The following is a 21,189-nucleotide window of genomic DNA, read 5'->3' as shown; positions in this document are numbered from 1 at the left end:
AGGTATTCACTTTGCTGTTAAGAACAAAACTATTTTCAAAAGTGAGATTTTATTTCAATGCAATTGCTCAATATTTTGTATGTACTCAAATAAGGAATATGAAAGTGTTATGTTGCAGGTATAGCAAGCAATTTTGAGGAAAAATGGCATCTTTTACTCAAATAGACTAAAGTACAAGGACAAAATAAAAGCTAATATAATTAATTATCTATTTAGATGGTTGTGAATCTTTACAATTCTCTGCCACAGAAGGTTGTAGATATTTCATCATTGCTGGAATGGATCTATCTCAGTTCCCTGAGAGAACGAGTGTAGTTTGGGTGAAGGAGGGGAGAAGGTTTGGCTAAGATTAAGTTAAAGACAGCCAAGATCATGTTGCATAACAAACTCTGGGGACATATGATCTGCTCCTGCTGCTATTTATTATACTTTTGTTGTGCAAGAAAGACGGTTGTAACAGGTGTTCCAATTTGCTCTGCAAGCCATATACCACCCAAACTTGGAAAGATATCACCATACCTGCATCGCCGATGGGTCAATCCTCAGTGAAACAGCACTATGAAATGAGCATTGCTTCATGGGCACTTGTAGTTCAAGAAGTCAGCTCACCGCCAGCTTTGCATGTCAAGAAAGGCAACAAGTACCATTTTGGACTTCAGGAAGGTAGTTGATAAAGTCCCACATAAAAGCCTGTTAGAGAAGGGAGAAGCCTATGGAATTCAGGACAAATTGCTGACGTGGCTGGGAAATTGGTCAAGTGGCAGTCATCAAAATGTCAGGGTAAAGTGTAGGCAAGATGTGACCAGTGGAGTATCACAGGTGTGCTAGGGTCTCAGTTATTGACATTATTTATTTACAAATTAGACAATGGCATGGAAAGGTCATATATCCAAATTTGCTGATGACACAAAGTTAGACAGCATTGTAGACTCTGTAAATGGTAGTCTAAAGCTGCAAAGAGATATTGATGGATTAAGTGAATGGGCAAAATTATGACAGATGGATTTCAATGTAAGCAAGTATGAGATTATTCATTATGGGCCAAAAAAGAACAGGGCAATTTGTAGCTGGCATGAAGTTAAAAACAGTGGATGTCCAAAAAGACTTGGGGCGGTGGGTGGGGGTGATGGTTGAGCTATGTTGATCTTTAAAATGTCACAAATAGGTAAGAAAATAGCAACAAATCAAGTTGAATACTGCCCATTCCATCTGAACGACTTGTGTACAAGGATGCAGAGGTTAGGTTGCAGTTATAAAAACAAGCCCTGGTTAGACCCCACTTACAGCACTGTAAGCAGGTCTGGGCACCATACCTTGGGAAGGATACATTCACCTTTGCAAGAGTATAAGTAGGTTAACAAGAATGATAGCTGTACTTTAGGGGTTGAATCTTGAGGATACATTATACAAACGGGGCCTATTTTTTCTCGAACTTAGAAAGTTAACTGATTGAAGTCTTCAAGATATTAACAACATACAGCGTATATAACGATAAACTATTTCCACTGGCTGGGGATTTTAGAGCTATGGATATGGTCTGAGAATTAGGGCCAGGATGTTCAGGAGAGATGTTCAGAAGCAGTTCCACAAACTGTGGCTGATCTGTGAACTCTCTTCTATGAATGACGGTCAAAGCTGGATCAGTTGTTAATTGTAAATCTGGAAGAGGGCAGTTTTTTGTTCAGCAAAGGGATAATAAGGAAAATGGGCCGAAGGCATGTTTGTGCAGTGAGGCCACAGATCAACCATGATATCATTGAATAATGAGACCGGTTCAAGGGGTTGAATGAGCTACTCCTGTTCCTATGTTTCCATTTAACTGATTTTTATGCAGTCAAATGTTTTGAATGTTGTGCATTCTGACAGACAAAGCATTTACAAGTTTGTGTTATTGTCCATATCGTACATTTATCTGGGAGGAGATACTTTGACAGAATGACCTTAGCACAGTGGAGGCCATTGGCCTGTCATGTAATTTCAAAATTCTTTTATATTTTCTGGAACTGAGATTGGTGGAGATAACACTCTTAAAACATTTGTGCTGCTATAAAAAAGTTATTCTTAAATATTTGGATACGAATTTTCCCAGCTGAGTGCTAAAGCTTATGGAGTACTGCATAACCCTTAACAATTGATGAAAACTACAGCATTAATTTATTGTGTATGAAGACATCATGACACCAAAGATATATCTTGTCAGACCCAAAGTGATTTCAGGGCTAATTCTTCAGCTGGATTCTGCAGGCTAAATGCTTTTCCCTTCTCAGTTTGTGGGGTACATGAACAATTCGGATTCAAGTGTAGGGAGTCAGGTAAAGAAATTCGTGGATTTTCCAAAAAAAAATTGATCAGGTGGTAAATATAAGGAGAATGGTGGAAAGTTACTGACAGACAAGTCAGGTGGACTGAGCTGTGGCAAATGAAATTCAACCCATCGCATTGTAAGGATACAAATGTGTTTGAGCAGGACAAACAAGGCAAGGGATTACATCATGAATAGTTGGACCCTGCAAAGTACTGAATATCGGTGGGACTTTGGTGTGCATTTTTGTAGGTCTGTAGAGGTAGTAGGGCTGACAGATAAGATGGTTAAGAATGCATGTGAGATACTTGGCTGTAAAAGACCAGATGTAGAATACAGCAGCAAGAAGATTACACTGAAACTGTATAAAATACTGGTTAGGCCGCAAATGGAGGATAGTGCGCTGTTCTGGTATTGATAATCATGGAAGAAGGTGACTGCACCAGCGAAGATGAAGACAACATTTACCAAGATGCTGCCTGGACTGGAGGGTCTGAGCTTTGAAGAAAGATTCAGTCGGCTGGCATTGCTGAACTTGAAATAGGAAAGGTTCACAAGAGACACATTAGAGATGTATTAGATTACGGTAAGCGTAGACAGAATGGTTGGGAAGGCACTTTTTCCATTGGTGGAGGGGGCAATGACCATTGGGCATAGATTTAAGTTAAGTGGGAAAGGGATAAGAAAAGTTGAGCTTTTGTTTAGTGCTGAGTGTGGACGGGAGTCTGGATCCCACTGCTTGAAAGGGTGATTGAGTCAGAATAGCTTGTAACATTTAAACAGTATTTAGGTATTCACTTGTGTTACCATAGTCTCTAGAATTATGGGCCAAAGCTGAAAAATGAAATTAATGAGTAAATCTCAAACTGTACCTGTAATAGGACATGGCCCTCAATCTTTTGAAGCACAATCTCGAGAGCTGTTAACTGATTGAAGTCTTCAAGATATTAACAACATACAGCGTATATAACGATAAACTATTTCCACTGGCTTCCACTTGTCTTCAGGTACTATGAAATACTGCTGTTTAAGGAGGGAGAAATCCATTCATTCACATGATCTGTTAATACATAATTATCTGTTAATACATAAAATTTGATATATAGCAGTTCGCCCCCCCATCTCCGAAATGAATTTAAGCCCGAGTTTCAGTGGGTGCATGTATGATGTGCTGTTGCAGTAATAAATTTTACTGCAATCTGTGACCAAATTTATGTTTTAGATATCAAAGGGGGTTATTAGAGAATATGTAAATAAAGTTTAAAATAAAATTTTTGATTCTGGTTTTGTGTCACTCAAGGTACGGTAAAAGAACAGTAGCTAAAAATAATTTTACCTGAGAGAGGTGATTTCATGTTCTCCATCGGGCAAATGTATTCCCAAAGACGTCAGTTGGAGAAATATCAGCAATCTGTAGACTAAACTCTGACCTGCAGCAAGTTCTGCTTCCTGATGAGAATTTGGTGTGTAAAATATTCACTGGTATTTCAATGAAAATAGTTGTAATGTAAATTTTCTTTGGGTTGCAGTTGTACACAGTTGTGGGTAAGAAACAACGTTATTCTTTAATTTATTTTCCTGCAAGCCCACACAACACAGTTGCTGCTGTAATAATCAGCACTGACGAATAATGCAAGTCTGTGGATGTTTGAATCCCCCCATTTCAAATTTATAGATGTTTTGCATGAACTTTGTTTTGTTGCAACTTAAATTTGTTTAATTTATTGAGTTCTGCTGGCCCTGTTCTTAGTTTCTTAACCTGAAGTGAAATATTTGGACAAGTAATTAAAACTACAATTTATGAGAAAATACATAACAAGCATTTCATCACTAATAGTGCAACTTTCTCCGACAGTATTTTTTAATTGTATAATTTGGTATTTAAAAAGATGTAAATCTGTAATATTGACTCATGTTTTTTCTTTGCCCTGTTGGGACATAAAACATGAGATTCTTTGTAATTTTAACAGGTAGTTGATCTCAAAGGGTTAATTTACAGGATTTGGATAACTCCACCTGCTGAGGTAGTGTCTGGGGAGGAAGGTGTTGAGAGAGCTCATGAGTTTTATGTTAACTAGTTGTGTGTACTGCAGCCATGTAGCATCCATCTGGAGTCATAGAGCTATACAGCATGGAAACAGGCCCTTTTGGTCCAACTTGTCCAGACATTCTAAATTAATCTCGTCCCATTTGTCAGCATCTGGCCCATATCTCTCTCAACCTTTCCTATCCGGATGCCTTTTAAATGTAATTATACCAGCCTCCTCCACATCCTCTGGCAGCTCATTCTATATATGCACCATCCTCTGTGTGAAAAAGTTGCCCTTTAGGAACCTTTTTAAATCTTTCTCCTCTCACCTTAAACCTCTGCCATCTGGTTTTGGATTCTCTTTCCCTAGGGAAAAGACCTTGGCTATTCACCCTATCCATGCCCTTTTTATGATTTTGTAAATCATTTCCAATTTCTATAAGGTCACCCCTCAGCCTCTGACATTCAAGGGAAAATAGCCCCAGCCTATTCAGCTTCTCCCAAAAGCTCGAACCTTCCAGTCCTGACAACATTCTTGTAAATCTTTTCTGAATCTTTTCAAGTTTCATGACATTCCTCCTAGTCCAGGGAGACCAGAATTGAATGCAACATGACCTCCCAACTTCTATACTTAATGCACTGACCAATAAAGGCAAGTATGCCAAACTGCTGCCTTCACTACCCTGTCTACCTGCGTCTCCACTTTCAAGGAATCACAAATCTCCACTCCAAGGTCTCTTTGTTCAGCAACACTTCCCAGGCTCTAAAGTGTCTAACTCCTGCCCTGATTTACCTTTCCAAAATGTAGCACCTCAAATGTATCTAAATTAAACTCTATCGGCCTCTGCTAGCCCATTGGCCGATCTGATCAAGACCCTGTTGTACACTGAGGTAACCAGCTTGCTGTCGACCACACTCCTTTGTTCTTAAAGTATTTATAGAATCCCTTTGGATTCTCCTTAACCCTATTTGTCAAAGTTATCTTGTGTCCCATTTTGCCCTCATGACTTCTCTCTTAAAAATGCTCCTATTGTTTTTCTGCTCTTATAGGGATTCACTTGACCCCTGCTGCCTACACTTGACGCATGCTTCTTGACTTGACCAAAACCTCAATTTGTCTGGTCGTCAAGCATTCCCTACAACTTCTAGCCTTGCCCTTAAATGTAACAGGAACATTTCGTCTCTGGACTCTCATTATCTCATTTTTGAAGGCTCCCCACTTTCCAGCCATCCTTTTTTTATTTGTAAGTATCTGCCCCAATCAACTTCTTGAAAACTATTGATAAATACTATCAAAATTGGCCTTCCTCTAGTTCAGAAATTTAACTTTTAGATCTATTTTGAAACAAATAGAATTATGATCACTGGCCCCAAAGTGCACCCCCACTCACAAGTCAGTTACCTGCCCTGCCTTATTTCCTATGAATAGGTCAAGTTTTGCTCCTTCTGTAGTAGGTGCATCTACATACTGAATCAGAAATGTTTCTTGTACACACTTATCAAATTCCTCTCCATCCAAACCCTTAGCACTGGGGCAATTCCAGTCTATGTTTGGAAAGTTAAAAATCCCCGACCATAACGACTCTATTACTGTACTATTCTTACAGATAACTGAGATCTCTTTACAAATTTGTTTCTCTATTTCCTGAGACTATTGGGAGCTTACAGAACAATCCCAATAAGGTGATCATCCCTTTCTTATTTCTCAGTTCCATCCAAATAATTTCCCTGGTTATACTCCAGCAACATCCTCCCTGAGCACAGCTGCAATGTTATTCCTAATCAAAAACTCTATTCCCTGTCTTCCCTTGCCCTCACCCCTTTCTATCTTTCCTATAGCATCCATATCCTGGAACATTAGGCTTCCAGTTCTGTCTATCCCTGAACCACATTTCTGTATTCACGAAGATATCCTAGTCCCATGTTCCCAACCATGCCCTGAGTTCATCTGCCTTATCTGTTAGGCCTTTTGCACTGAAATAAATGCAGTTTAATTTATCTGCCCTGCCAGATTCTCTGCTTTGTTCCTGTCTGCCCTGACCGTTTGACTGGCTTCTTTTCCCAACTGAAGTAGTCAAGGTCTTTTTGTCATTTCTGAAGAAGGGTCTAGGCTCAAAATGTCAGCCTTCCTGCTCCTCTGATGCTGCTTGGCCTGCTGTGTTCATCCAGCTGTACACCTTGGTATCTCAAGGTCTCTTTGTTAACCAGTCTTATGCTAATGTAACTTGTTATCTTAGTATTATGTGATAAACTGCTTATTGTGACTCAAGTATTTGGCTTTTCGGCACAGGTCACTAAGTTAATTCTATGATATTGACAGGCTGACAGCCATGCATAGACCTTTAAAGTAGCCACACTGGTGGTAATTAGCCTATCAAAGAATGCCCTACCTGAAGTAAAAGAGAAAGAAGCAGCAATAAATATCAGCTGCAGGCATCTCTTAAAACACGAGACTAAAACAGGCTAATTGACCGTTTTCATTGGTGAAATTAGAAGTTTCAGATACTTTTTTTTTCAATTTGTAAACTGAATGTTTTAACTATAAAATTTTACAGTATTTTTTTTGTTTTTCTTCTAGGTAAGTTCATTTTGGTTTGTTACTTCATGCAATCTACTGAAGAATATGGCAAGATTGAAGTATGGATGATGTTGCTTTTTGGTGGTAAGTGGTAAGGAATCAATGCATCATGCTTGTCGCTTTACTGGTAATTGTGTGCATGTTGCATTTTGATACTGTGTGACTATTTTGTCCTATCAGTTGGGTTTGTGGCCTTGCTTTCGTTAATGATTTCATCAAAGAAGAATGTCCTGGTTGTGGACAGACTAACAGACTGCATTTGAGTGCAAAAATTGCACGGTCACCAGGCATCTATGAGGAAGCAGTCATTGGACTTAGTCACTGGTTTTATGAGGATCGTGATTCATGAGATCTGGATATATATAGTTCAAGATTAGGGTGACTGAGCAGATTGTTTCTTCCGTGGCAACTAAAGTTCGCAAGTGAAATAGTTTTATTTGGTCTCCATATTATTCTGATGCATAAATCCTTGTTCACATCAACCTGAGTTGAAGCTCCAAGCAGACTCTGCTCGTGCATCAAGTCTATGCATATTCTGAACCTATTTTGTAGCAGCACTGAAAAGTAAGTAACAAAGGTAAAAATTGAGTACTGAATAATAAATAACAACCCGAGAATAGAATGTTTCAGAGTTACCTTTTGCTTCTGTTACATTGCTGGCATGCAACAAAAAACATAAAGTACAAGAATGACTCCACTTCTGAAACAGGGAAGTCGGTGACAGGGTTACTTGGCATTGCTGCTGTTCAGCAGTACAAATTGAGCTTATTACTGTTGGCAGATGCATGGGAAAAATGTCCATCTTGCAGCACTGAGAAGGAGGTAAAAGTATCACCAGGCATAAGGATTTTGTGAATCATTATTATTTAATGATGCTTTGCCTACTCGCAGGGTGTTCAACATTATCAACATAAATAAGAAACTGAAATTTGCGCCGCAGGGCACATTTTGATAGGATATCTGTGAATGTTTCTGGTATTGTATGAACTGTCTGATCCCTGCATCGTTAACCTTTCCATGACTTGCTGATTCATGATTACATCTCTTCCTGCAGTTGTTAGAATTTAGTGTTTAGTGTTGTGCAACAAAACACATCACTAATATCTGATTTTTACTGAACATTTTAAAATCTGGAGACAGGACGCATATAGGAAATTGAGAATTTCTTATTCTAATGTTGTAGAGAAAGCGCAAGGACAATCTGTTTTCTTTGCTTTGGGTCTATTTTGGGTGAACTTCTGAAACCCAAGGCCTACGTTCATTTTCAACATGGTGGCTTAACTATAAGGAAATTCATGTTGCTGTGTGTTCTGGTAGTTCAACACAGACTTGAGATGATGTACAGCTTGTGATTAGTCTAAAAATCCACTCTTGTACCATTGAAAAATCAAGATGACTGGCATCCTACGATCTGCCAGATATGATGGGAATGTATCCTTTTAATTTAATGAGTCAGATGAAATTCTTCTGCAGCATTTCTTCTGATGGCTGAACAAGATGATTTCGTAATGTCAAAGTCAGCCACGGGTATCATTGTGAAGTTTGAAGATGGTGTGAGATGATCTCTGCTGATAACCAAGATTGTAGAGAGTAATTTGAGTGAATCCTGGGCTTGTACTGTCAAGCAGCTCTTATTTGTGAGGCAATTGTCATCTAATGTCACTAATGCTACCCCAGCCTAGTCAAAATGTAACTCTGGTTTAACTCTGGGCCTCCAGATACACAATTAATATTGTCTTGACAGTATAGCCTACATCCCAATAACATATTTTAAATTATGATGAATACAGCACCTACTGTTGACTCTAAGTGATTGTTTCATGAATGATGGAAATAATGTTATCAGCAGAAAATCTGATCACATTATCAGATGTTAAATCCGATAACAGATTTACGAGCTAATTTGGAGAGTGAGCAAAAATGATAGACATACCTTATAGAAAAAAAAGGAACATGCAAAACATAGGTGGATTTTTGTGGTGATACTTAGATTATTGATACTTCATGTAGAATGAGCCATTGGCAGTATTTGTCTATGTACAGTTCACAGTCGGGGAATATTCATTATATTAAGCTATAAGACTTAATTTTTTTGAGGTGTGGTAATTGTTTTAGTGTATGCGAATGCAAAGGCTCACTTGTGTGCCATCACACAATCAGCTTATCCATTTTTGTAAGTTAGTGATAGCAGATTGTTGACCAAACTACTGGGAGAATTCCATTTTTGTTTAAACAATGCCACTCACTATTCTCTTGACCAAACAGGAAACTTTAAATTCAGTACAGAGAACAATGCACAGATGAAGGGAATGCTGTTGTTTTAGCATTTGTTTAGTTTTTCGAAGTCACTCAATAAGTACTAGTGACAGATACAGTCATTTCAGTGCGGAGTCCATTTAGTCTGTCGTATATGCACAGTATCTCCAATGAACTTTATGATTGAGTGCCTTTGCCTGCCTTTTTTCCAGTAACACTACTCATTCTTAATATTCTAATATTCCAATAAATTTTCCCTTCAGTACCTCAATTGACTCTGCCGCAGCTATACATTGAGGCAGTACATTTTGAACTGAAATAATTCATTTTGTGAAAAAAACTTCTCTCAAATCATATTTGGTTTGCAAATCACGTTAAGCCTGAGCGCTCTCGGTCTCCTGTCTTTCCTGAGTAGAAATGTGTTCTATCCTGACTTCTCTTGATTTTAAAAACTTCTGTCAGATCTACCCTTAGCATCCCTCTCTTGAAGGAGAATAGTCCCAACCTCTGTAGTCTATTGTCATGACTGAAGTTTCTCATTCCTGGAACCATTCTTGTCGATCTTTTCTGTGCTCTTTCTTGGATTCAGTGTTCTTTGTTTTGTGTGGTGCCATGAGCTATATACAACAGTGTGTTCTAATAAGTATTTTGTGTAACTCAGAGTAACTTCCTTGCTCTTATATTCTATGCCCCATTAATAAAGTCTGGAATATTGTCTCCACCTTTCCTGCCACCTTCAGTGATCATACCTGGGTCCCTTTGTTTCTGCATACCCTTAAATATTGTATCCGCTATTTTATGTTATGCATCCATGTGAGGTGACTGGTGAAGTGCAGGTATTACATCCATGTCCAAAAATGTTTGTAACAATATAAATAACTTGAAGAAAATTCTTAAATTTGTCAAAATTGAGGAAAGAAAAATCCATGAATGGATGAACAGATCAGACAGGCAAGTAACTGATGCAATTTCATTCAGATTAAATTGAGGTAATATATATTGAGGCGATATTATTTTACAAGGGATGGAGTATAAAAGTATGAAACTCTTGCAAAAACTGTATAGAACAGTGGTTGGGATCACTTCGAGATTGCTGTGTACTTTTTTTGTGCCTCTGAAGAACACACCTGTATTCAAATCTCCAGAGAAGATTCACTTGCCTGATTCTTGGATGAAAGGTTTGATTTATGCTGAAATAGTTGAGCAGATTTGGCCTTAAAGTATTTGAAATATAAAAGAATGAGAGACATCTTATGAGATTGCAAGATGGTAAGGATGGAGGGAAACGTGTCTGTGTCTACATGCATATGTTTAAAAATAAGGTGGCGTGAATTTTGAGGAAGAAGAGATTTCATTTTTCCCCTTCAGGATGGTTATTTTTTGGAAATCTTTAGAATTCCAGAGAGTTCAGGAGGCTGAGCCATTTAAGTACTGCAGACTGAGTTTGGCAGTTTCTTGAGTGATGCCATTGAGGATTAAGGGAGTAACTAGTTGAGTGAAATTTGGTCACAATTGATCTTATTGGAACAGGCTGAAATGATCAAATAGCCAACTGATGCTCCTATTTCTTTCAACCTCTATGCACTGAAAGGTATATGTTGTTTGATAGAGAGACATAGGGTTTGAAAACTTGGTTCCCCACAAATGTAAGATAATTGAAAAGATAGAAATCGTCATCATCTTGTTTTATTTGTGATATGGAATATAACCATATAAATTGTCACATTTCTGAAAAGCATTAGTTTACAGATGAAGTGATGTGCCCAAAAATTCATACTACACGTTGAGAAGAACATCAGGGAAAAGGACAACATTAATTATGGATTAGCCACGATGAGACCAGGGTTAGGAAAGTGACATTATGAAGTAATATTTGATGCCATAGCATGAGGGGAAAATGTGAGACAATATTATTGCACAGAGGTCCTTGGGAATTATTGAAAATTATTTGAAGAGGAGATACAAAGTTCTGAGAGAGTGTGGCACAGTGAGGTGAAGTTTACAATTTTCAAATTGGACATTTATGCTGGAGTACTGGCCTGTTTCTGAATTATAAACATCTACTGTTCTGTTATTCAGTGTCTGAGTTGTTTTATCATTATTTTTTAATCAAGTGGTTCATAAATGACGTGGGACATGTCTGGAACTGTTGGGAATTGAACTCGGGCGTTCTGACTCAGAAGTAGGAACACTATCACTGCACCACAAGATGTTCCTTCTCCTACCAAATTATCAAGATTATACTGATTGGTATAATGTTGCTGTCGGGAGAGACTTGATCGTCAATAAATGCAGGTGCACACAGGAGTCATTGGCAATATTGTGTATATATGTTTATTTACACCACATGCTCAATTCTGTGTATAATATATATTACTAATTTGTTGTCTGATAAACAACGGGCCTGTAAGGGAAAAAATGGTCTGAATTACATTGAATTTTCAGTAAACCAACACTTACATGCTAGGTTGCATTTTTTGTTTGGTGTTCATTTCTTCTTGCAGCCATCTTGGCTGAATCCTTTGCAAAATGGCTGTTCAATCAAGTATTCAAACCAAATATTTTGTACTCCTATGAATCAAAGTTTTTGAAATTTCACATTGATTCAAAATCTGTTTCAATTAAAATCCTTCTGGAATTTCTGTCGTACATATATTATCGTTTCTTTGCTGCCAGCAAAGTCCCATTTTTGCAAAGTGTGCTTTTTGTTAATGAGATTTTCCATGTAGAATAATCAGCATGCTCAAATTGTTCGCTCAAAGTTTCTAGCAAATATTGCAAGATTAGTCACAAATGTTTATGTATTTCAGATTCAACAAAGAGGCTTTAGTCAGTTAGATCTGAGACTTTCAAATTCTTTTGTGTATATTCCTCCTTCTTGAGATGCATAAAATTGAATATCTACAGTGTGAAAGTAGGCCATTCGGTCCTTCGAGTCCACACCAACTCTTCAAAGAGCATCCTACCCAGATCTACCATATCCCTGTAACCCTGCATTTCCCACAGCTGATCCACCTAGCCTGCACATCTTTGTACTGTGGGAGGAAACCAGAACACCCAGAGGAAAAACATTGCGGACATGAGGAGAATGTGCAAACTCCACACAGACAGTAACTGATTCCATTCATTGCTAGCCATGGGTGTTGGTGGGTCCACAGCAGTTTGTGGTGAAGCCATGAGTCGCAGGCACCAATCTGATGATTTCTTTATTGATGAAGCCATGTCTTAATATGTTGAGTTACCATTAGTTTCAGATTGAAGGTTTCCCCCCAGAATCTCTCAGCAAAAAATGGTCCATGATGACCAATATTCACATTTTGATCCATTGCCTGGAAATTCCTTGAATCAGCCCCTGCTTTGAACCTGTCCATTTGCTGGAGGTGCGGTATATAACATGGTTGGCCCTGCCATTACTATGAGTTTCTGGCTGAACTGACAGCATAAAGAATGTTAATTAAAATATAACAATGCACCTCTTCCAGCTTCAGGTTGGGGATGTGATCAGTAACAGACTGAATAATGTTTTGTGGACTAAATTAGATTGGGCCCATTCTGAACATGCGTGGGTGGAACAGGGTGAATAATTCAATAAATGTGGAACTGGACAAGCACAGTAGGTCAGACAGAAACCGAGGAGGAGGGAAGTCAACATTTGGGGCTGAAACCCTCTGTCAGGACTGTGGACGGGTAGAGGGATGGGTTGGGCTGGGGGAGGCTAGGTGGGATGGAGATAGGTGGATGTAGTAAAGTGTTATTGTGTTTGGTCAGTGGGGAGGTTGGAGCAGTTGGGGGTGGAGAGAATTTGAAGCCGGTGACGTCAATATCCAGGCCAATGGGCTGTCAGCTCCCAAGGCAAAATATGATGTGTTGTTCCTCCGTTTTATATTTTGGCCTCACTCCGACAGTGGAGGAGGTCGAGGATGGACATGTCACCGGGAGAGTGAGGGGGGTGGTGGGGGTGGATGGCAGGGGTGGGGGGGGAGTGGGTAGCGGCGAGAGAGTTAAAGTGGATAAGTGGATGGCAGCCAGAAGGTTGGGTTGGTTGGTGCATGCAGAGCACAGGTGCTCCATGACCCGGTCCCTGAGTCTGTGTTTGGTCTCCGCGATATAGAGGAGGCCGCATTGGCATCAGTGGATGAAGTTCAGGTGAATCTCTGGATTTGGAAGTATTGTTTGGGGCCTTGCCTGGAGGGGTGTGTGTGTGTGTGTGTGTGTGTGTGTGTGTGTGTGTGTGTGTGTGTGTGTGTGTGTGTGTGTGTGTGTGTGTGTGTGTGTGTGTGTATGTTGGGTGGGAGGGCAAAGAGGGTAGAGGGTGGGGGTGTATCCCCATCTGCGGTTGCGGGCAAACGCACCATGTGTGGTGGAGAAGTTGCTGGTGAATATGGAACTGACGAGGGAGTTGCGGAATGAGTGGCCTCTGTGGAAAACAGACAGGGTGTGGAGGGAAATATCTTTTTGGTGGTGGGGTCTCACACTCCTGCCCACATTCCCCCCACATCCCCCAACTCCCTAACCCCTCAATAACTTTCATCTGGGCATACCAACTCTTAATGGTGTATGAGTTACTTGTGATGAACATTGCTGCCAGCACCCTCTTCAAACATTGGAAGCTTAAGAGCCTTCTGGGTCTAGTACAGTGGTGTTTTTTTAAACCAACGTTGACCCAGTCAGAAGAGTCTCATAATTAATAAGGTGTAGGTCTTACATTTAGCAACTAGTTTAAAGACAGGTGTAATGATAAAGCAACAAGGAGAACCAGATGTTAGGTTTCATTCCTTTTGGGCGCCTGGGCTGTTTTTCCGACATGCCCATCATGCATTGTGATATTGGCTGCCCAACAAAAGTTTAGGAACCCCTCAGACCACACCAAAACATGAATGCCAAGGCGAGCCATTCTAACCTGCTTTATCATTGACAGACATTATATTTAACAAGCGTATTGCAACTTACATTTATCATTTGTCTATACCAGTGGGATATTGAGCTAAAAATTAGACACTATGTTAGATGTTAAATTATTTTGAGTTAAACAAGCAAAATGTTTAACCCAACTGTACTGTGTCATAAATTATGAAAAAAATGTGAAAGGATCAGTGAGCCTTAAAATGTGGTGAGATTTAACACAAACATAAAAGCCAAGGTTTGGTCAGTGATCCCTCACCTATTTAAACAAGACAAATAGTCTGACCATTTTCTGAAACATGGAATAGTGCTTATATGCATCGTAGACAGGATCATGGAGGAGAGGGTGAATCACACAACAATTCACTTATGTTTAAATCATAAGAGCGGCACAATCTACACATGCCAATCCCTTGTAGCAAGTTGATGTGTATGGTGATATCAATGTAAAATGCATTTTTACAGAAAATACAATCTTCAATTCCCCCTCAATGTTTGTCTGATAAAATTGGATTTGAAATTAAATATTCTAATCATTGTGAGCAATGATTCATGGATTGTCATCTTACAAAGGCCATAAGTTTGTTGTTTCTACACTCATATTCATTGTTCATTTCTATTTCCATACACATGTGTATGCTATGCTTATAAGTATTGTAGTTTCTGAGATTGCATTGAACATATAAAACATAGAAGATGTCTTTAAGCCAAAAGGTTCCACATAGTAACTTCAGAAAAAATTGCAGTACTTGAACAAGTAATCTGAAAGATGGAAACGGAACAGCTTGAAGATGTTTGTAAAAATCCCAGTAATCCATGTCTCACTCTGTCATTAAAGACTGTTTGTTTGTTTGTTAGATAACATTTTATGGATGTTCCCTTGATAAACAACATATTTCCTTCAATCTTTGCATCTCACTAACTCTTTCCTCCTTTATAATAGAAATTACATGTACCTCTTTGACAAAGCATTTGGACTTCTGACACTGTCTTTCGAAATATCCTGATGTTAAATTTGGTTTGAAAATGTTGTTGTGAAGTAGTTTGGAGATGGGACAAGAAGACAGAGGAGAAGATTTGGATACTGTTGCGGGGGACGACTTACCAGGGGCATGCAAGAGGGTACAGGTCTCCGGCATAGAGTCTGTCCCTCTTACACAGAAGGGGAGGATAGGAAGAGAGTGATAGTCTTCGGGGACTCAATAGTTAGAGGGACTGATAGAAGATTTGCCGGGAACGAAAGAGACTCATGGCTGGTGTGTTGCCTCCCAGGTGCCAGGGTCTGTAATGTCTCAGATCATGTCTTTGGGGTCCTGAAGGGAGAGGGTGACCATCCCCAAGTCGTGGTCCACAGAGGCACCAACGACAGAGGTAGAAAGAGGGAGAGGGCTGTCAGGCAGGATTTCAGGGAGCGAGGGTGGAAGCTGAGAGCTAGAACAAACAGAGTGGTTATCTCTGGTTTGTTACCCGTGCCACGTGATAGCGAGGCAAAGAACAGGGAGAGATTTTAGCTGAACACGTGGCTGCAGTGATGGTGCAAGAGGGAGGGCTTCAGGTACATGGACAATTGGGGCTCATTCTGTGGAAGGTGGGACCTCTACAAACAGGACGGCCTCCACTTGAACCAGAGGGGCACTAATATCCTGGGTGGGCAATTTGCTAGTGCTATTCGGGTGGATTTAAACTAGCTCAGAAGGGGGATGGGAAACTGAGGTGTAGTCCTAGTACACAGGAGGATGAGTGTAGGGACGACATGGTCAGGACCTCTCATCACAGGAGTGTGCTGGCAGACAGCAAGCTGGGTTGAGGTGTGTCTACTTTAATGCCAGGAGTATCTGGAAGAAGGTATGTGAGCTTGCAGCTTGGATAGGTACCTGGGACTTCCATGTTGTGGTCATTTCGGAGACACGGATAGAGCAGGGTCAGGAATGGATGTTGCAGGTTCCAGGGTTTAGATCTTTCATTAAGGTCAGGGAAGGTGGTAAAAGAGGGGGAGGTGTGGCTTTGTTGGTCAAGGACATTGTAACGGTGGCTGAAAAAACTTTTGATGAGGACTCGTCTACTGAGGTGGTATGGGCTGAGGTTGCCGAGGAAGGTTTATCGACTGAGTCAGTATGGGTGGAAGTTAGGAACAGCAAGGGAGCAGTCACCTCGCTGGGGGTTTTCTACAGACCCACAAATAGCAGTAGGGAGATCGAAGAACTCATTGACCAGCAGATTGTTGAAAAGTGCAAATGTAGCAGGGTTGTTGTTATGGGTGACTTCAACTTTCCCAATATTGATTGGAACCTCCTTAGTGCAGATGGTTTGAATGCCGTTTTTGTCAGGTGTGTTCAGGAGGGTTTCCTGACTCAGTATGTGGACAGGCTGATGAGGGGAGAGGCCGTTTTGGATTTGGTGCTCGGCAATGAGCCAGGACAGGTGTCAGATCTCGTGGTAGGAGAACACTTTGGCGACAGTGACCACCACAGCCTCACATTTACCACAGCCATGGAAAGGGAAAGGAGCAGTTACCAGGGGAAGATATTTAACTGGGGTAAAGGAAACTATGATGCTATCAGACAGGAGTTGGGAAGTACAGATTGGGAGCAATTGTTCCACAGAAAGGGCACAGCAGACATGTGGAGGCTGTTTAAGGAGCAGTTGTTGCGAGTGATGTATAAATTTGTTCCTCTGAGACAGGTAAGAAGGGGCAAGATTAAGGAGCCTTGGATGACGGGTACAGAGGTGCTTCTTGTCAAAAAGAAAAAGGCAGCATAGGTAAGGTGGAAGAAGCAAGGGTCTAGCACAGCTTTAGAGGATTACAGGCGTGCTTGGAAGGAGCTCAAAAGTGGACTGAGGAGGGCCAGGAGGGGGCACGAAAAAAGCTTGGCAGGAAGGATTAGGGAGAACCCGAAGGCATTTTACTCATACGTGAGGAATAAGAGAATGATCAGGGAGAAGGTAGGGCCAATCAGGGATAGCGTAGGGAATTGTGCGTGTAGTCTGAGCAGGTAGGGGAAGCCCTAAAAGAGTTTTTTGCTTTCGTTTTCACTAAGGAAAGGGACCTTGTTGTGAATGAGAACTTTGAGGAGCAGGAAAACAGGCTTGAATAGATCAAGATTGAGGAAGTTGATGTGCTGGAAATTTTGGCAAACATTAAGATTGATAAGTCCCCAGATTTATCCTAGGTTGCTCCGGGAAGCAAGAAAGGAGGTTGCTAAGCCGCTGGCGAAGATCTTTGCTTCCTCACTCTCCACGGGAGTCGTACTGGAATATTGGAGGGAGGCAAATGTTGTTCCTCTTTTCAAGAAAGGGAATAGAGAAATCCCTGGAAATTACAGACCAGTCAGTCTTACGTTAGTGGTCAGCAAGGTTTTGGAAAGAATTCTGAGGGATAGGATTTATGACTATTTGGAAAAGCATAGCGTGATTAAAGGAAGTCAGCATGGCTTTATGACGGGCAGGTCATGCCTTACAAATCTTATTGAGTTCTTTGAGGAAGTCACGAGACAGGTTGACGAGGGTCGAGCAGTGGATGTGGTGTACATGGACTTCAGCAAGGCATTTGATAAGGTTCCCCACGGCAGGCTCATTCATAAAGTCAGGAGGTATGGGATACAGGGTGATTTGGCTGTCTGGATTCAGAATTGATTGGCTGACAGGAGGCAGAGAGTGGTTGTAGATGGTAAGTATTCTGCCTGAGGTCAGTGCTGAGTGGTGTTCCGCAGGGCTCTGTTCTTGGGCCTCTCCTCTCTGTAGTTCTTATAAATGACTTGGGTGAGGAGGTTGAGGGGTGGGTTAGTATGTTTGCTGATGGCACAAAGGTTGGAGGTGCCGTTGATAGTATCGAGGGCTATGGCAGGCTTCAGCGAGACATTGACAGAATGCAGAGCTGGGCTGAGAAATGGCAGATGGAGTTCAACCTGGATAAATGTGAAGTGATGCATTTTGTAAGATCGAACTTAAATGCTGAATATAGGATTAAAGGTAGGATTCTCGGCAGTGTGGAGGAACAGCGGGATCTTGGTGTTCAAGTGCAGAGCTCCCTCAAAGTTGCCACCTGGGTGGATAAGGTGGTTAAGAAAGCATATGGTGTTTTGGCTTTCATTAACAGTTGCAGCACAGAGGAACTGCGAAGAGCAGAAGAAAATCACCTATACAGCGTATTCAAAAAGAACGGGTACCCAATGAACACAGTCCACCGATTTCTCAGCAACAAACCCAAACAAACAGACAAAACGGGCCCAGAAACCATAACCACTCTCCCCTACATCAAAGACATTTCAGAAATGACTGCCAGACTACTCAGGCCTCTTGGCATCATGGTAGCCCACAAACCCACCAACACACTAAAACAGCAGCTAATGAACTTATAAGACCCGATACAGACAACAAATAAAACGAACGTCATCTACAAAATACCTTGCAAGAACTGTGACAAACACTACATTGGACAAACAGGCAGAAAGCTAGCCACCAGGATACATGAACATCAACTAGCCACAAAACGACATGGCCCACTATCACTGGTATCCTTGCATACAGATGAGGAAGGACACCACTTTGATTGGGACAACACATCCATCCTAGGACAAGTCAAACAGAGACACGCACAAGAATTCCTAGAAGCATGGCATTCCAACCGGAACTCCATCAACAAACACATCGATTTGGAGCCAATCTACCATCCTCTGAGAAAAAGAACAGGAAATGACATCACCAACCCAAGGAAACCTAACCAGATAAATAGAAAACGGGACATAACACCAGCACTTCGTCGGAGGCTCACTGATGATGTTACCTAGAATAGTGACGAAACGTCTGAAAACTAACCTTCCAGCTCAGCGAGCAAACTCTCATCCAGAACCTCAACCTGAGCTACAAATCTTCTCAAAACCCACTTACTGGACCTTGGCCAGATTATGTCTAATTTAATTAATAACCTTTTTATAGATAAGACGGCACACCTTTTATTGTATTTAGGTATAATATAACTCGTGCCTTAATCGGCTTTAGGAAGTGTTGACCAATTTTTGTACTCCATTCCCTTTGAAATAAAGACCGACATTCCATATGCCTTCTCTATTACCTATTGATCTTGTCGGCTGACTTTATATGTGTGGACCCTCACCACAGAATCCTTTCGTCCTGCAATTTTATGCAGTATTTCGCCATTTTAAGCAGTATTCAAATCCTCTATTCTTCCTGCCAGTATGAATAACCTCAAATTTCCCCAATTTATACACTGTATTGCAGGTTTTCTTTTTGCCTTAACCAGACTCTAATCCCTTCGTAGACATTGTGTCATCCTCACTACTTGATCTTCCGTCTATTTTGGTGTAATCTGCAATCTTCACCACAGCATACTCATGTTTCTCATCTGAATCATGAATACATGTTGTAAATAATTCAGGCCCCAACACTAATCAGTGTGGTACTCCATTGCCATCCCGAAGTACTCCTCTTATCCCAACACTGTCTTCTCAACCATTCCTTTATCTGTGCTAAAGTACTTCTTCCAATACCAAAGGCTCTTATTTTATTAAGTAGCCTAATGTGTAGTGTGTGATCAAGTGCCTTTTGAAAATCCAAGTATATTGCACTTATTGCTTTCCAATTATAAGTGCTGCATATTACCCCCTAAAAGAATTCTAATAAATTTACTTCCCCCTCATGTAGCTTTGCTGACTCTGTTTAATTACATGAGGCATTCCTAAATTCTCTGCTGTTCTTAATAATAATCCTTTACAATAAACTTAAGTTTTCCCAAAGAAGATGTCAAACCAACTAGGTCATAGAGCATAAGATTTACGTCCATCATCTCTGGTCTGCCATTCGATCATGGTTGATATATTTTGTCACCCCGTTCTCCTGCCGTCTCCTGATAAACCTTGACCCCTGACCAGTCAAGAACGTATCTAGATCTGTCTTAAATTCCCTTAAGACAAGCCCTCTGCGGTAGTGAGTTTCACAGATTAGCCATGCTCTGGCTGAAGAAATTCCTCCTCAGCACGATTCTAAAGGTTTGTCCCTTCATTCAGAGGCTGTGCCATGGGTGCCAAGTCTCTCCTACCCATGGAAACATCTTCTCCACATCAACGCTCTCCAGGCCTCTGTTTTCTGTAAGTTTCAGTCAGATCCTTCCTCATCCTTCTAAACTTGATGTACAGCTCTAGAATCTTCATTCATCACTCCTTATGACAAGCCCTTCATCCCAGGATCATTCTTGTACATGTCCTCTTGATCTTGTCCAATGCCAGAAATTCCTTCCTTGGATGTGAGGCCCAAAACTGTGCTCAACATTCCAAATGTGAACCGACCTGAATCTTATACCTTAGCAGTCTATCCCTGCTCTTGTGTTGTAGCCATCTTCAAATGAATGCTAACATTTCATTTGGCTTCCTTACTGCCACCTGAATCTGCATGTTAACCCAAAGAGAATCCTGACCTTTGACTCCAGTCCCTTGAGCTTTAGATTTCCAAATCAAACTGCAGAGTGGATTCTTTCAAATTATAGTCACTGCCCCTTCAGAGGTTCCTTCACCTTAAACCTCCTCATCAAGTTTGGGCAGCGCGGTGGCTCAGTGGTTAGCACTGCTGCCTCACAGCGCCAGAACCCGGGTTCAATTCCGCCTTCGTGCGACTGTCTGTGTGGAGTTTGTATATTCTCCCCCTGTTTTGTGGGTTTCCTCCCACATTCCAAAGATGTGCATGCTAGGTGGATTGCCCATGCTAAATTGCCCATAGTGTTCAGGGATGTTGAGATTGCGTGGGTTATAGTTGGGTGGGTCTGGAGTGGGATGCTTTGAGGTTCAGGGTGGATTTGTTGGGTTAAAAGGCCTGTTTCCACACTGTAGGGATTCTATGATCTATGAAGTCAGACTGATTACACACACTAAATCAAGAATTGCCTGTTTCCCAGTGTGCTGGACCACAAGTTGGTCAGAAAAACATCTTGTAGACTTTCCACAGCTTCTTATTCTTGAGGTCTGCTACCAACTTGATTTTCCCAGTCCACCTGCAGATTGAAGTTCTTCAAGGTCTGTAGGGTACTGTTTTGCTAAAAATCAGTAATTTACTGATTTTTAGGTGGTTTGAATCACCCCCAGATCCCTGGTTCTAGACACGGAACTTATCCAG

General features: G+C 40.9%; 1 protein-coding gene across 1 annotated transcript in view; it reads left to right on the top strand.

The window, feature by feature from the left end:
- Window positions 1-6,937: 6,937 nt before the first annotated feature.
- Window positions 6,938-21,189, top strand: part of LOC125456875 (limbic system-associated membrane protein-like) — a 1,200,329-nt gene continuing 1,186,077 nt past the window's right edge. The window contains exon 1 of the mRNA XM_048540373.2: window positions 6,938-6,993. Within this exon, the coding sequence (XP_048396330.1) occupies window positions 6,975-6,993 (19 nt within the window). The 5' untranslated portion in view covers window positions 6,938-6,974. The remainder of the gene's footprint in view (window positions 6,994-21,189) is intronic.

This window comes from Stegostoma tigrinum, chromosome 12 (assembly GCF_030684315.1).
Source record: "Stegostoma tigrinum isolate sSteTig4 chromosome 12, sSteTig4.hap1, whole genome shotgun sequence".
In the NCBI taxonomy this organism is placed as follows: domain Eukaryota; kingdom Metazoa; phylum Chordata; class Chondrichthyes; order Orectolobiformes; family Stegostomatidae; genus Stegostoma; species Stegostoma tigrinum.
This window is presented reverse-complemented; position numbering and strand designations above follow the sequence as displayed.